Source organism: Archocentrus centrarchus, chromosome 2 (genome assembly GCF_007364275.1).
Source record: "Archocentrus centrarchus isolate MPI-CPG fArcCen1 chromosome 2, fArcCen1, whole genome shotgun sequence".
In the NCBI taxonomy this organism is placed as follows: Eukaryota; Metazoa; Chordata; class Actinopteri; order Cichliformes; family Cichlidae; genus Archocentrus; species Archocentrus centrarchus.
Window position 1 is genome coordinate 1,601,838 of NC_044347.1, and position 17,090 is coordinate 1,618,927.

General features: G+C 44.0%; 1 protein-coding gene and 1 pseudogene across 1 annotated transcript in view; one reads left to right on the forward strand and one right to left on the reverse strand.

Moving 5' to 3' along the window:
* Positions 1-8,639, reverse strand: part of LOC115791148 (NACHT, LRR and PYD domains-containing protein 12-like) — a 150,013-nt gene extending 141,374 nt beyond the window's left edge. The window contains exons 1-3 of the mRNA XM_030745277.1: positions 8,405-8,639; positions 8,153-8,194; positions 2,536-2,684 (exon numbers count right to left, since the gene is read on the reverse strand). Coding sequence (XP_030601137.1) covers positions 2,536-2,684; positions 8,153-8,194; positions 8,405-8,639 — 426 coding nt within the window. The remainder of the gene's footprint in view (positions 1-2,535; positions 2,685-8,152; positions 8,195-8,404) is intronic.
* Positions 1-17,090, forward strand: part of LOC115791158 (NACHT, LRR and PYD domains-containing protein 12-like) — a 1,329,445-nt pseudogene that overhangs the window by 1,197,497 nt on the left and 114,858 nt on the right.

Here is a 17,090-nt window from a genome sequence, read left to right on the forward strand (position 1 = left end):
GATGCTCCTCCACATTGAAAGGCTCGGGCATCTGATTAGGATGCCTCCTGGCCACCTCTTGGGTGAGGTGTTCCGGGCATGTCCTATCGGGAGGAGGCCCCGTGGTAGGCCGAGGACACGCTGGGAGATTATATCTCTTGGCCGGCCTGGGAATGCCTTGGGGTCCCTCCGGATGAGCTGGAGGAGGTGGCTGGGGGGGAGGGAAACCTGGGATTCTCTGCTTAGGCTCCTGCCCCCACGACCCGGCCCCGGTTAAGTGGAAGAGAATAGATGGATGGATGGATGGATGTTGGTTTTTATTTTACCAATACTTAAATGTGTGATGTTTTTTACTTTAAATCCAGATTTGAATATTGGATGTCTCATGTTGTTTTGATTATATTTGCATAGAACTTGAACAGATTTAACCTTTTAGAGCATGGAACAATTAGTGTCTACAACTGGAGGAAGAGATTTTAGGATGTTCTGAGGAACAGGAGCGATTTTGTATGAAGAGGTAACCCAGATTTCAGTATTGGAACCTTAGGCTTTCTTTTATATACTGGAACTGTTCAAGTTGAAAGAAATTTTAAAAGTTTAGTTTCTTGAATAATCTAATATAATTAATATAACTATTTAAATTAATTAATTAAACACTTAATAAAATCATTATGATATTGTTGCATATGATTTGTGAAAAGAAATCAGTGACACATTGATGAATGTCTATGTCCATTGGAAGAAGATAAGATAGTGTTTATTTGTCACATGCACAGTTATATAGAATACAATGCACAGTGAAATGTATTTTGTACCTGCAGCCATAGATACATACACACATAGAAAAATGTGAAAACTAGAAAAATCTAGAAAATCAGCATTTCAAAAATAAATGGATGATCACATATTTACTCACAGAGCTTTGTTGGAGGCTTTGACCACTGGCAGCAGCCTCAGCAGAGCCTCCTCTGAAGCAGAGTATTTCTTCAGGTCAAACACATCCAGATCTTCTTCTGATGACAGTAAGATGTAGACCAGAGCTGACCACTGAGCAGGAGACAGTTTATCTGTGGAGAGACTTCCTGATCTCAGGTGCCATTTGATCTCATTCACTAATGAACGATCATTCAGTTCATTCAGACAGTGGAACAGATTGATGCTTTTCTCTGCTGACAGTTTCTTACTGAGGTTCTCCTTGATGTACTTTGCTGTTTCCTGTTTGGTCTGTGAGCTACTTCCTGTCTGTGTCAGCAGGCCTCGTAGGAGATTCTGATTGGTCTGCAGTGAAAGACCCAGGAGGAAGCGGAGGAACAAGTCCAGGTGTCCATTTGGACTCTGTAAGGCCTTGTTCACAGCACTCTGGTAGAAGGATTTCTCTGCAGATTCTCCTGTTTCAGACTTCTGGGAGGTTGTTTGTTGTTCTTCCAGCAGATTGAGTCCAGAGTTGATGAAGGTCAGATGGACATGAAGAGCAGCCAGAAACTCCTGAACAGTCAGATGGATGAAGCAGAACACCTTGTCCTCATACAGCCCACTCTCCTCTTTAAAGATCTGTGTGAACACTCCTGAGTACACTGAGGCTGCTCTGATATCGATGCCACACTCTGTCAGGTCTGATTCATAGAAGATCAGGTTTCCTTTCTGCAGCTGATCAAAAGCCAGTTTTCCCAGAGGTTCTATCATCTTCCTGCTCTCTGGACTCCAGTGTGGATCTGTCTCAGCTCCTTCATCATACTTGGCTTTCTTCACTTTGGCCTGAACCACCAGGAAGTGGATGTACATCTCAGTCAGGGTCTTGGGCAGCTGTCCTCCCTCTCTGGTCTTCAGCTCCAGAACTGTAGCAGTGATCCAGCAGAAGACTGGGATGTGGCACATGATGTGGAGGCTTCGTGATGTCTTGATGTGGGAGATGATCTTGCTGGCCTGCTCCTCATCTCTGAATCTCTTCCTGAAGTACTCCTCCTTCTGTAGGTCAGTGAACCCTCTGACCTCTGTCACCGTGTGAACACACTGAGGAGGGATCTGATTGGCTGCTGCAGGTCGTGTGGTTATCCAGAGGCAAGCAGAGGGAAGCAGGTTCCCCCTGATGAGGTTTGTCAGCAGCACATCCACTGAGGTGGACTTTCTAGGGTCAGTCAGGATTGTAGTTTTGTGGAAGTCCAGAGGAAGTCGACACTCATCCAGACCATCAAAGATGAACACAACCTGGAAGTCTTCAAAGCTGCAGATTCCTGCTTCTTTGGTTTCAGTGAAGAAGTGATGAACAAGTTCCACCAAGCTGAACTTTTCCTCTTTCAGCACATTCAGCTCTCTGAAAGTCAATGGAAACATGAACTGGATGTCCTGGTTGGCTTTGTCTTCAGCCCAGTCGAGGGTGTATTTCTGTGCTAGGACTGTTTTCCCAATGCCAGCCACTCCCTTTGTCAGCACTGTTCTGATTGGTTCATCTCTTCCAGGTGAGCCTTTAAAGATGTCTTCTTGTCTGATTGGTGTTTCTGCTCTGTCTGGTTTCCTGGATGCTGTTTCAATCTGTCTGACCTCATGTTCCTCATTGACCTCTGCAGCCCCTCCCTCTGTGATGTAGAGCTCTGTGTAGATCTGATTCAGGAGGGTTGGGTTTCCTGCTTTAGCGATGCCCTCAAACACACACTGGAACTTCTTCTTCAGATTAGACTTGAGTTTAGGCTGACACCTTTGAAGAGCCTCTGCATTTAAAACAGCAGATGTAGAGAAAAATAAATTTTATGCCAACTTTTATTTGTAGTCATTACATGTAGTCATTAAATTTCAAATCCAAGTGGGCATTATGACTGACCATATATGATTTGCATTAAAAATACTATGGTCATTCCATCCCAGAATATTATCCACCCATTTTCAGGCCTTTTTGGGGGGGGGGTTGCACACTGAAATCTGAGGCAGTGGTTGAACATGAATATGTCAGTAACTGTTAAAAATAAAATTCTGAAACTTAAAGTGGTCATTATTACCGTAAAATGTAAACAGGATCTGTAACCTAGGACAGAAAAGAAAAACAACACTACACTTTGAACACTAAAGTTTTAAAAAATGTATTAAAAAAAAATCCTTAAACTCTGTTTTCAATTCATCATTACATGGTGCTGAGTGTAGATAAATGAGAAAAACAAAATTGAAAAAAGTGAACTTGGTCTGAATACTTTTTGAATTTAGGTACTAGTATTTATACCTTGATTTATCGCCTTAGCCAGCAGTTTCAAATTAGGTTTAATGTTGCCTGTTCTGGCCCCTGACTCTCACTGGGCTCTCTAGCTTCACATATCTAAGCACAGAGTTGCCAACAACCATTTATCAAGAAAGATCTCAATAAATGTATGCTGCTCGTCCAACTTCCCACTGATGAAGCAGAATGTACGCGTCAATAAGGTTCAGCTCATTTATAATATGCAAAAATCCACTATCTAAAAGAATGATTAGTAGTCATTTGATTACAAACTAAAAAGATCAGCTAGCAGAACATCACTGTAACAGAACAGGAACAGGCAGCATTTTAAGATTAGGCTTAAAACTTTATGATCAAGCTTATAGTTAGGACTGGATCAAGTGACCCTGAACTACCCCTTAGTTATGCTGCTATAGGCCTAGTCTGCTGGGGGGTTCCTGTAATGCACTGTTTCTTTTCATTCACCTTATTTACTTTGTTTATACTCCACTCTGCATTTAATCACTAGTTATTCTTAATCTCTGTCTCTCTTCCACAGTGTGTCTTTTGTCCTGTCTCTCTCCCATCAGCCCCCCCCCCTCACTAAATGACCCCCCCTCCCTGAGCCTGGTTGTGCTGGAGGTTTCTTCCTGTTAAAGGGAGTTTTTCCTTCCCACTGTCACCAAGTGCTGCTCAAAGGGGGTCGTTCTGACTGCTGGGTTTTCTCTGTATTATTTTAGGGTCTTTACCTACACAATAAATCACCTTTTGGATTTGGCACTGTATAAATAAAAGTGAATTGAGCAGGACAAAATGAGATTCTGCCCTGATGCTGGTGGATTTCTATTTCCAAACATGTTAGATGTTTAGATCCATTTGTGTCACGGTGCTGTGTGGCTGGAGCTGGTAGACCCCAAAATGCAGGACTCAGGAGCAAAACTGAACTGAAAGAATGTTTATTGAATACTGACAAAAAATAAGAGAGCTACACTGGGGTGGACAGGTGCCAAACTGAATACAAAACTATGGAGAAGGGACACACACAGAGAGGGAGCACTGAAGACAACGCGACAAAGAACAGACAAAAACTGAGGGCCTAAATACACAATAATTAATCAGGGCAAGAGGAAACAGCAGGGCACAGCAGGTGAAGCAAACGAAACAATTAACATAGGGGAAGTAAAACTAAACACAAAGCACAGGGAACACAAGACTGGCAAAATAAAACAGGAAGTGACTAACCAAGGTACATGCAGACTAAATACGGGGAACTGGCACACAGACACGGGACAGAGATGCAGACTAGTCACACCACTAGGAATAAAACTCAATATGAAAACACAGGAGGTCAGGGTCAAGACAAAATGACAAAACAGACAAGACCATGGATGCAGGGGAGACAGGGACAAAGGGAACAAGAGCATCAAAACAAACTGGGAAATAACAAAACTCAGGGAAAATAAAACTAAACACAAAACGCTGGCCCAGGACCATGACAGCACCACCCCTCAAAGGCCGGCTCCCGACGGCCAAAACAGGAAACAAAACCAGACCAGGGAGGGAGGCGGAGGACCAGGATGGAGGGGCTGAAACCAAAACAAAGCAGGCAGGGAGCAACAAAGGCAGGGAACAGAAACAAAAAAACACAGGGCCAGAACAAAACAATAGGAGGGGCACAAGGCCAAAAAACAGCTGAAAAACAGGAACAAAACACAAGGACAAGGAAGCACAGGGGCCAGAACAGTGCATGCAAGCAAGCAAGGCAAGCAAAAAAGCAAAGACAGAACAAAACTGAATAAAACAAAAACACAGGACCAGAACAAAAGGTGACGGCACAAGGCCGGAGAGCTCCATGTACAAAATAGGGGGGTCAAAACAAGGAACAGTCCAGGAGCTAAGGGGCCAAGACAAAAATAAAAAGAGCAAATGGCAAAGGGGAAAACTGTTCAACAGTTCAGGGGGCTGTCCAGGACAAGGGGCCAAAAAGCAGAGTCCAAACCAGTTGGGCTGCCGACCGCAGTTCCAGCGGCAGCGACGAGGCGACGAGACAGGAGGCCGACCGCGGCTTCAATGGCGGCAGCGATGAGGAGACGAGGCAGGGGGCCAACTGCGCTCCCAGCAGTGGCAGCAACGAGGAGACAAGACTGGAGGCCGACCACACTCCCAGCGGCGGTGTCAATGAGGAGACAAGACTGGAGGCCGTCCGCGCTCCCAGCGGCGGCGGCAACGAGGAGACGAGACTGGAGGCTGACTGTGCTCCCAGTGGCGGCGGCGACGAGGAGGAAACGAGACTGGAGGCCAACTGTGCTCCCAGCAGCGGCAGAGAGACGAGACTGGAGGCTCGGACTGAGCCAGACGCTTGGACCGGGCATGACCCTTGGGTTTCAGATGCGGCTCAGACTGAGCTGGACCCTTGGGATGAACGGGGCCTACAGGGGCAAGGCCCCAGATGTGCAGGTTGGGACTGCAGTGCAGGGCACACAGCTGCTTTATTGAACAGCTGGGGCTGCTTGGGGGAAAGCCTAGGTGCAGGTTTTGGAGACGGTGTGGACGCTGACTGCGGGGAAGTTGACTGCAGGGAAGCTGACACTAGGGGCTCTGACTGAGGGGAAGCTGACTGAGGGAAACCTAAGGGGACCAAAACAACAGAGGGAGCAGGAACAAAGGGCACTGGGACCGAGGGAGCAGGAGCTGAAGGGATTGAAACTGAGGATGAGGAGGCTATGGATGAGGAGACGGGGACCGAAACTGAACCGACCGAAGGGACTGAAACTGAACCGACCGGAGGAACCAAGGGGTTTAAGGGAAGTGAAGCCACTGAAGGGAGCAAAGCTGAGGCGCTGGCTGTGGGGACCGGGCGAGCGGGCACTGGGGAAGCTGGCACTGGGAGAGCTGAAACAGGGGCTGGAGCTACGGCTGACTGAGGGAGACGGGAAACAGCGTGCAGAGGGAGAGCGGACACTGGGGACTGTGGCTGAGGGGAAGCAGATATGGCTGACTGAAGTTGCAGGGAAACTGGTGGTGCTGACACAGGGGAATCTGACTGAGGCTGCTGGGGCTTTGACAGGAGTGACCAAGGGACTGCTGCAGCTAACACTGGGGGCTCTGACTGCTGAGAAGTGGCCGTTGCAGCGGGCGGAGCTTGTGGCTTGGAGGCTGCTGCAGGCGGCGTGGGTGACTGTGGCTTGGGTGCCCCAAACTGCGGAACAGAAACAGGTGCAGGAGCATGAGGCACAGGGGATGGAGCAGCAGTCTTACAGGGGTCAAGTTCAGGAGTGAAACATACAGTCTCTGGAGTTTTCACAGTCTCTAAACACACAGTCGATTCCTTGGCCGGTTTATTAGTAACAGTCACCTTGGGAGACTCTGAAGAACAAGGGTTGCTGAATGAAGTATTTCTTTGGCATAACACTGGGTTAGAGGGGACAAGGAGTCCATAAGCCAGGGGTATTCAGTTAACATATCATGTATCCTGTGGGTGATGGTGTTCCCCAGCTTCTCACAGGGTAGCCAGAACCACAGGATACAGAGCTTGGACGCCTTGTCACAAATGTCTGACCTGGCTGTCAAGGAGGGTGAAGCAGTGTGGTTAACTATGTGAGAGACGTTTGAAGAGCCGGGGTAAGGAGGGACAGATTCAGAGGAGGAGTTTGATGTGGCAGGAAACTGCAGAAGAGGAGAATCCGTTGTTATATTATCCGTGGCTGCTGGCTCTGTTCTGTTTTTATGGCACAGAGAGCTCTGTCTTTGCGCCCCCGCTGCAGGTTTTGAAAGGAAAGCGGAGCTGGCAAGAGAGGCAGCAGAAGGTGGAGGGTCCGGTGATATCGGTAAAGAGGCTCGGGTGGCTGCTGTGGCGAGGCTAGCGAGCGGAACTGAGGCTGCTGAGGAGGAGAGCATGGCGAGTGATGACGCTGAGGTTCCTTACCCCAGCCAGGACCTCCCAGGACGAGATGAGTGCCCTAGAACCGTGACTTGCGCTCTGGGGTGAGCCACGGCTTCCACCTCTCTTCTTCCTGCAGGTAAGCTTATACCACTCGCTGCAGTTCCCACAGGTCTGAGTCCGTGGGGTCTTTATAATGGTCGTGTTGTTCTGTCACGGTGCTGTGTGGCTGGAGTGGGTAGACCCCAAAATGCAGGACTCAGGAGCAAAACTGAACTGAAAGGGTGTTTATTGAATACTGACAAAAAAAAAGAGAGCTACACTGGGGTGGACAGGTGCCAAACTGAATACAAAACTATGGAGAAGGGACACACATAGCGAGGGAGCACTGAAGACAACGCGACAAAGAACAGATGAAAACTGAGGACTTAAATACACAATAATTAATCAGGGCAAGAGGAAACAGCAGGTGAAGCAAATGAAACTAATAACACAAAGGAAGCAAAACTAAACACAAAGCACAGGGAACACAAGACTGGCAAAATAAAACAGAAAGTGGCTAACCAAGGTACACGCAGACTAAATACAGGGAACTGGCACACAGACACGGGACAGAGATGCAGACTAGTCACAACACTAGGAATAAAACACAGGAGTTCAGGGTCAAGACAAACTGACAAAACAGACAAGACCATGGATGCAGGGGAGACAGGGACAAAGGGAACAAGAGCATCAAAACACACTGGGAAATAACAAAACTCAGGGAAAATTAATCTAAACACAAAACACTGGACAGACGGCCCAGGACCAGGACAGTTTGTTTCATAATCTGCTGTGATGCATCTCTCATAAACTCGTCCTCTGTTTTAACTGGATGTGACTCCCGAGTCTAAATATCAGGTAACTGCTATTATTATCCAGTGACGTGAAATTAGAAATAATTAAACCAAACAGCTGTTCATTCATTAGAGCTCAGCCTTTAGTCAAACTGCAGAGCAACCCTGAGGCTACAGAGATACCACATGGAAAGAACAAGAGCTCAGATTGGTCAGCTCAGGCTCAGGCTTTTATGCCTTACCGATGTCTCCTTAGACAAACTGTCAAACTCTTACCTTCTGATGAAAATGATGAATCTGCCTGTGCTGAGGGATTTCCTGTTGGAGGAAAGTGCACCTTGAGCCATGAACTGGTCTTTTTAAAAGTGAAACCTGCACGACTTCAAAATAATGTAAATACAGTAAACATTTGTACTCAAGTATAATTTGAGGAGAAAATAAAGAAATTTAAAAAGTCAGAACAGTCTCAGTTTTCATCAAATAAATTCATACTGCACTGAGTATTTAATGTGTTTTTCACTGACTGACCTTTATTTATCTTCTTTAAAATCGACCTCACCACCTCCATCACATGTTCATTAGTATATGTCTCCATCATGAGATCCACTGTTCTCGTTCTGCTTGCTTTCTCGAGCCGGCTCTTTTTGATGGTTGGAAAATTACCTACAGGTACGTTCTGCAGGTAGAAGTGGAAACGTTCCAGCTCTTCCTCGCCCAAATCGTCCAGCATGTCCAGCAGCTGCTCTGGAACAGACTTCTCCATCTCTGATCTGTAATCGTTGAGAGGACATTTTCAGCTGAGTGCTTGTGAATATTTCATTTAATCTAACTTCAGCCCCAACACTGCTGGACCTGAACCACAGTGCACAGAAGATACAACTATAGTAATATAATAATAAATAAATAATAATAATAATAAAATCAACTGAAGCCTCTGTATATGCCTCTGTAATATGAATTCAAATGAAGAAAATAAGAGCACAGGACTCTGGAGAATGTGAGTGGAGTTTTTTAACTTTCCTAGCCCTGGGCACTATTCCAGGAAGCATGTTTGATAGAAAAATTTAAGTAAGTATTAATCTTTTATGTTAACCCCATATGTAATCATACTCTAATATGACCATACAACAGTATAAATCCTGCACACTGAGAGGACAAACATGTATTCTGCTTCTGACTAGTATTGTAAGAAGTCAGCTGTGCTTGAAATTCATCTGTTGATGAACACAGAGAGGAAGCCTGCCTGCAGTTTCACTTAGTGGACTGTAAGTGTAAACACACATACTCAGGAGCCTTAGTACATACATACAAAGAACAATGATACCTTAAAGTTTGATACATCCTACTGAGAAGCCTGTGATCATCAAATGAGGAGGTTTCATTGATAGAAAGTGGAACTCTACGATCACTTGTACTGGCATAGTGTGGGGAACAAGCGTGGACTTTGTGGGGGGGATAGGGGGGTTATGACCCCCCCCCCCCCCCAATAATCTGATCCAATCACTACAACCCCCTCAATAAAGTCACATCATTTCGATTTACAACAAACATCTTACATGAATAACATGTTATTTTTCTTTTTTCATTATCAATTTGGGGTAAACTACTAGCATGTTTAATCATTTGGTAATGTAACCCCCCCTCTCCCCACAAAAACTTGGTATCACCCAACAACCCGCTTTCTCTACCAATCAGCAGCATTCACCGTTTGCTTGTGGAAGAAGCTGCTGGAGAGGGGGGGTGTAGTTAAAAAAAATGAAAAGAGGCCAAAAAGTGGACAACCAACAATTTTTCATTGTTGGTCGACAACACCAACTTGTAAAAAAGCAGAAAAACCAAAATGAGGTAAATGTATTGTTAGCTGATGATTTAATAACTATGCTGCTGTGTATCAGACACTCTATGAATACCAGTTCAGGTATTTTAGCTCCGTTAGACCTGCTGCTCCTAATCTGACAATGAGTCAAAGAAAAAGAAGATAAAAGTGGTTATTTGCACACATGCAGCTCAGTACAATACCTGTAATATGTAATAAACTAAACTCATTAAACAAGTATATAGTTTTACCCAAGTGAACACACACAGAACATTTTATGTATTTAGTTATTAATAACTAATATTAGTACTGATAACAGGACTGAAGATGAGAGTCCCAGAAAGGTCCAGGATGAGACTCATTATATTTTAAACACATCAAGTTCAAACCTTTTTCTCTACAGAACGTGCAGAGTAACTACAAAGAAATTTAAATAAATACATAGTAAATGCATTGCAATGTATTTCTAATACGGTTAACCCAAAAATCTCCTGAATCCTTTTAGAAAAGTAAATGATTTAATAAACAAATAAATAGTCCCAATGTTGGACCCAAAGTTACGCCCTTGGTGGGGAGAGAACCACAATCATTTCTATTGTGAGCTCCAAGGATTTTCTTTGGGTACAGGCTGTGATCAGCTGACCTGTGCTGCTGCTGCTCCGAGGTTTACTGCTCTTGGTAGATGAAGTGACTTCAACAAGATGTAACTCAAAAGCTATCTGGGCTGACTTCCATCCCCTACACTTACAGTAAACTGTTTATACTGTTTTTATACTGTTTGCATAAAGGTTGAATTCAACAACTGAATCAAAGGCTACGTTCACACTGCAGCCTGAAGTGACCCAAATCTGATTTTTTCGCCCTCATGTGACCTGTATCCGATCTTTTCATGACAGTCTGAACAACACAGATCCAGTTTTTTTAAATGCGACCCAGGCCACTTGGATATGTGGTCCTAAATCCAATACGTATCCGATCTTTTCAAATGCGACCTGTGTGTGTACGACCAGGTCGCATTCATCCTACCTGCACGTCATTGACACTCGACAAACGTCACTATTCTGCTTCCTGCTACGCAGAAAAACAAGCTCACTTCTGCAAACACTGAGCACGCTCACTGTGATGTTATTGCGTCCTCTACTGCTCATGGGGGACACTTTAGGTTCATTGGCAGTTCACACACAGCTCACATACAAGTTGCATATATTTGGAAATGTGGACAAATAGGCAAAAAAAATCTGATTTCACAAAAAATCCTAATTGTGTCACTTCAGCCAACAGGCTGACGACCTGTACAGGGTGTACCCTGCCTCTTGGCCTATGACAGCTGGGATAGGCTTCATAAATAAATAGAAGCATTGGTATCAAAAACATTTGTTCAGCAAGTTACAAGGTCCAGCCCAAAATGACAGGTTCATTAAAAAGAAAAGAAAAAAAAAAGGGGGGGGGGGGGGTCCTGGTGCACAAAAACCTTGCTTAGCCACAGGTATGTGATATAGGTGACATTTCGGAGCAGTGCTTTGAAACGTCTGCACAACCTCGACACAGCGTTGGAACGTCAGTATTTAGTTTACATTAAAATACAGGCGATGCTGCGGGAGTTTTTGTACAGTTTTATTTCCAGAACAAATCAAATGTCACAATAAGATGCCACACAAATAATTTGCGCCAGTCCAAAAAACTGTTCCTGTCCACCACAAGAAACAGGAGCACATCACAAGCAAACCTCGCCATCAGTATCATTGTCTTTCACCACCCTTTCACCTGTTCCTCAGCAACCAAATGCCAAACACTGCATATAATTTTTAATTGGTTGATGTTGTGCATTTTTCCACCAATAGGAAAGAGGATGTCGTGAGATTTTTTTGTGTTTTTTATATTTTGCTTGCAAGCTCTTCCTGCTATCGAATATCCTGTTTTTATCGTTTTTTTCCTCCACAAAACGTGCATCAAACATGAGGATAATATACAGGACAAGGCGCAGCATAGATTATTGATCATAACTCTGGTTTTACTTGGCCTATCGACATGATTATAAAAAAACTGGTACGTAGTTTTAAGTCTGCACTTTCAAACCATGTTGAAATGGAGAGTGAGCGACGTAAAGTGACTGTCATTTGGATGCTCCTGCCCTTCGACTCCAGAGTGTTAATAGTTATAGCAGCATTACAGATTATTAGTAGAAATTAGCTGATGCTTTACTGTTAAAAATCTAAAAAAAATGTGGCTTGGTGAGAATTAAAGGAAGAATAACCCTAACAGTGAGAAGCAGATGCACTCAAAGGTTTGACTTGTAGGCTTGGAAATAACTCGACAATTATTCACATTTTCAGTCCTTTATATGTAAATTATGAAGGCTTTGCACTGTTGCACTGTTTCATCTGTTAATATTCACTTAAATCACTTACAAATCTGGGAATATCAATCATTCAAATCCAGTTTATTTTGTGAAGATGAGTATATGCAGAGCACGAGGTTTTTTAAAGCAGGAGTGATCCTTTGCATCACTGGAACATTTCCAGATTTCACATTTCTGCGTTTGTGTTTTAATTCTACATAAAACTTAGACATTTTTTTTTATTAATTATGTAATCCCAGGATTAAATTAATACAGATTAATGTAATTTGTAAACTTACTGTTGTTTCAAGGTCCCACAAATCAAAAGGAAATCTGTGGGAATTAAAATGATGTCTCCATTAAGCCCAGTACAGACAGGAATTCACTGCTTCAGACGTTTGAAGGTGTGTATAAGCTAACACAATTATGTCGAGTGTACCTGATTTGGTTTTTTTCGTGGTTCTAGAGTCCTTGGACACGGTGCTCCCCACACCAGAGGGAAACCCCTCATCTGTTCAGTTTGCCCAGAAATTCTTGGGGTTTTTTTTGGATTTTGTACTCCTGTTCAGCTTGTTTTTGTGTTTTGAAGCATTAAAGCAACTTTAATGCCTCCTGAGTCCCACATTTGTGACTGAATTCTGCCTGTTACACAGCTCATCCTTGACAATTGGGCCATAACAGCTCGTGTAAACTGGGTCTCCTCAGTCTGCTCTTCAGATGCTCACCTCTTCTTCTCCTTTCCTGCTCTGATGCTGCCTCATCAATCTGCTGCACTCTTCATCTCCTCTGCTCTCTCCTTCTCTCCGCTGTCCTGGTTGGAAAAAGAAAGCAGTCAGCATGCGCCAATCAAAGTCTGTCCAGATCTCTAGTTATTGATGAGATGATCAGGTATTTAACACCTTACTGATCAATTTATTTTATGCATTGACTCAAACAATCATTTGAACATCAGCAACTATCAGGCTGCAGAAAAGCAAGATATGAATAAACTATTTGATGCCATCAGAGCTAAACAGCCATCAAAGCTCACTGCTGGACACCAACACTAGCTGCAGCTGCAGATGTTCATTAATCTGCTGCTGTTTGTTCTGCTGGAGTCTTTCCACCCGATGACATCACTCTGCACACTGCATCACTTCCTCTTTGCTCTTATATCCTCTTATTTTTATCTTTCATTTTGCAAAGTTTTAATAATTGCTCTCCTTTTGCACTGTGTCATTGCTCTGTATTTGCCTACATTTGGTTTATTTCCCACAAACTGTTCTGTGTTGTCTTCAAATATCCACAATGAACCATAAACATGAAGTCCATGAACCTCAAAATGTCTCCTTCCTACTTTGAATATGCACACCTGTGTCTTTGAACAGCACAACAATTGAATTTGCTAGGACAAAATAACCTTAGATTTTTTGGGAGGCCATTTGAGCCTTTATTGCTGGATAAAACAGTGAAACAGAGCAGAGAGAGCAACAAAGAGGACATTACTCCAGGTAGACTCAAACTCGAGTCCCTGTGGTGGTCTTTCAGATTACCTACTCAGCTCAGTGAGATAAACCAGCATCCCTCTGTAACCGTGGTTGTTCAGTGTTAGATTGAGAGAAAGGAGAGCGGCCATGCTGCCTATGAGCAGCTACATGGCTCCATGGCTGCTGTGTGGTAGATCTGTGGGTATTCCTGACTCTTCCCTGATGGTCTGAATGACTTCATCATCAGTCATGAATCTGGTTTTCATGTAGACGAGAGACGGAAGTGATTCTGTGTCTCAGTGTCAGAGATGGCAGGCTGAACATGTTAGAAGCACTGAGAACCTCTGACTGACCTGAGTCTGTATGTGAGGCAGTGTCCTCCTGTCTCTGCTGCAGCAGCAACAGGAGGAAGCATCTTCACCACCACCTCTCGCTTGATGATTTTCACTGCAGTCAAGCCAGACGGCACTTAAATTTTTTTGCACTTATACTCATATTTTTATGGTAAATGACTGTAGGTCCAATTTTTAGTTTTTTTTATATATTTTTTATATTTTATGTTTCATTCATTTTTTTTAAATTTATTGACTATATTTTAAAGTTTGTGAATATTTCACGGTGAAATGCTATCAGAGCACATTCAGACTGTCTGCAGCTGTGTTTAAAAACTCCTCAAAAACTACATTTAGTGCTGTGTTAGTGGATGACAGTAATGACAGCCATGCTGTCATTACTTTGGATGGTGATACAGCACTAATGACAGTCTGTAGGGTAACAACTAATACCTACCTGGGATTTCAGTGTTTGAAATGCAAACCTGTGCAGATGCATGTGCTCTAATATGAGCTCTGACATCAGCTGTATAAATCAGGAAATGAGTGAGGCTCAGCAGGAGGGGCGGAGTCAGAGGGAAACTCAGAGTGTGATGAGGAAAAGCTGCCAGCAGCTCAGATCCCAGGTCAGGAACTGCTCCACACTTTAAGTTGGCTCTTTGTGGAGCAGCAAACTGGGAGTTTTCCTCCTCTCAGGAGTTTCCCTGAAGCTGCTTCCTGGATCAGAGTCCAGATGTGAGCTGTGACTGTGTGGATGCAGCTGTGCTTCCACAGTCAGACTGACGTGTGTTTGGAGAGAGGCTGAAATCCTGGAAGGACTAAGTACAGTGGGACTGCAGTGGATCCCTCAAAGCCACCATCCTACAGGATCACTGGAGACTGAACCAGCAGGGGGCGCTCACTGAGTCCTGTTAAATATTCTCCGTGATCTCTGGACAATATTAACAGCCCATCATGAACGCTGACCCTTCATAAAACAACTTGAGCATTAAAGTGAAAGTGATATCCAGCATCTGAGGCAGGTTCTTATATCAGGACTCCAGGTTTACAGTTTGATTATGAGCCTGTTCAGAGTCCACATGAACACCTAAACATCACAGTCAGGCTTCGTCTGTCACAGAGGATCAAACAGCAGCAGCAGCTGTGCTGTGAGGAACTCTGGAGCATGAAAAAGCCACTGGAATTATTTACGTTGTTTTATCCACGAAGTATCTTCATTTCTGAGGAAGTCTTCAAAAAGTTTTTGAAGTTTTTGAAGACTTCAAAAAGTTCAGTTTCTCTTTTCAAGCTCTAGAGACTATCATGACCTGAATTGTCACGATGAGGGGCTGTGTGTGGCGGGAGAGGACCCAAATGCAGGACTGACACAGACAGACTTAAACTAAAAACTGGTTTATTATCAAACTCGAATAATACAAAATACAGAATCTCAACCAAGGCCAAAAAACAACTGGAAGCCTGGGAGAAAAGAAAAACAAAACTGAGCAAACAAAACACACAGCTAATGGGAAAACTCGGGGAAACAATGACGACGACGTGACAACTAACAAAGGCAGACTAAGGGTTTAAATACACACAGGGGAATTAGGGCAAGTGGAAACAACAGGGGACGACAGGTGAACCAAATGAACCTAATAACAAAGGGGAAGCAAAACTAGATACAAAACACAGGGAACACGAGATTGTCAAAATAAAACAGGAAGTGACCTAACCAAAAACATGCTGACTTAACAGACTGACAAAGGGAGTGAGAACATGACCAACTAAACCAGACCTGGGACAAGGGAGAGACACTAAGAAACACAGAACTAAACCAAAGGGAACCTAAATACAAGAGGGTCATGACTTACACACACACACGGGAGTACAGGGAAAACCAGAACATGAGAAACCAAAACAGAAAACAAAGAAACCAAGATTCCAATACTAAACTATAACCAAAACTAGAAATAGAACAGAACTTCACAAATAGAAACCAAAACACTGGGCCACCGGCCCAGGATCATGACACTGAATGACCGAGAACCTACACAGACAAAGTGAGGAACATTTCATGATGCTGGTACCAACCTGCAGCCGTCTGATGAAGACGTCCTCACAGATCAAATCTCTGCCTGCAGACTCTGTTTGAAAGGCTCTGAGCTGATGCTGAAGAGTTCCTGAATCAAAGCTCCTCTTCCTCAGCTTCCTCCCAGGAACTTCTTCACCCTGCAGCTCTGCTGTCTGGATCAGGTCTGTGCAGAAGAAGAGACAATCCTCTGCTCCGTCTCCGTCCTCAGTCCTCTGTGTCTGCAGGCTGCCGTCACACTGAACACTTCAAACCATAAAAGAGTGCTAAGATCCAGCTCACAGGTCAAAGGTCAGCTGCTACACCCTGTTACGACTTTAATCTGATCAGTCATTAACCTGCAGCAGCTTCTCTGACTGACACCCTGAGCACACCTGAGAACAAATAAAGCTCCTCAGCTCTGACACAGTCAGACTGTTATCTGAACATTTCTACTGCAGAGCTTCAAATGTTCAACAGCCTGTGTCTCTGTTCACAGTCGACTAGATCCAGTCAGAGCAGCAGCTGATCAATAATCCTGAAGCAAACATGTGACTTCAGCAGCAGCTCTCAGAGACTTTCACCTGCTGAAGTTAAAGACATGAAATGATGCTCCGAGTGAAGCCTCTCTGTTTGCTGTAAAGCAGCTCTGTGATCTACAGAGAGTTCTGCTCAGCTCTTTGAGCCCTTTATTAATATAATCACTGATGTCAGCGTGGGTCACTGATCCAGGAGCAGCTCAGCCTGTCTCAGTGAGTGCTGAAGAACAGCTTCATCACAGACACAGCAGCATCTCCATCATCTCCATCAGCAGCAGCATCTCCATCAGCAGCAGCAGCATCATCTCCATCATCATCATCTCCATCATCATCATCATCAGCATCATCTCCATCATCATCATCAGCAGCATCTCCAGCAGTTTATCTTCTCACCAGCAGATGGCAACAAATCAGCTTCAGTGGAGCACCAAACCCCTTCACAGCTAATGTCCACTACATGTTAGTTATATTAGAGCTCTGCTGAGCTTCATCAATAATTAAACATCATTACAGTGTTCGTCCAGTTAGATCAATGACAAACTCTATTAAACTATTAAAGATGTTTGCAGCCCTTCATTGATCCTTTAATCAGCTCTAAATGTTCACATGATAAAAACATTGATGAGAAGAAGCTGAACTTTACATAGAATTGATTTTTCTTGTCTTTATCACTCAC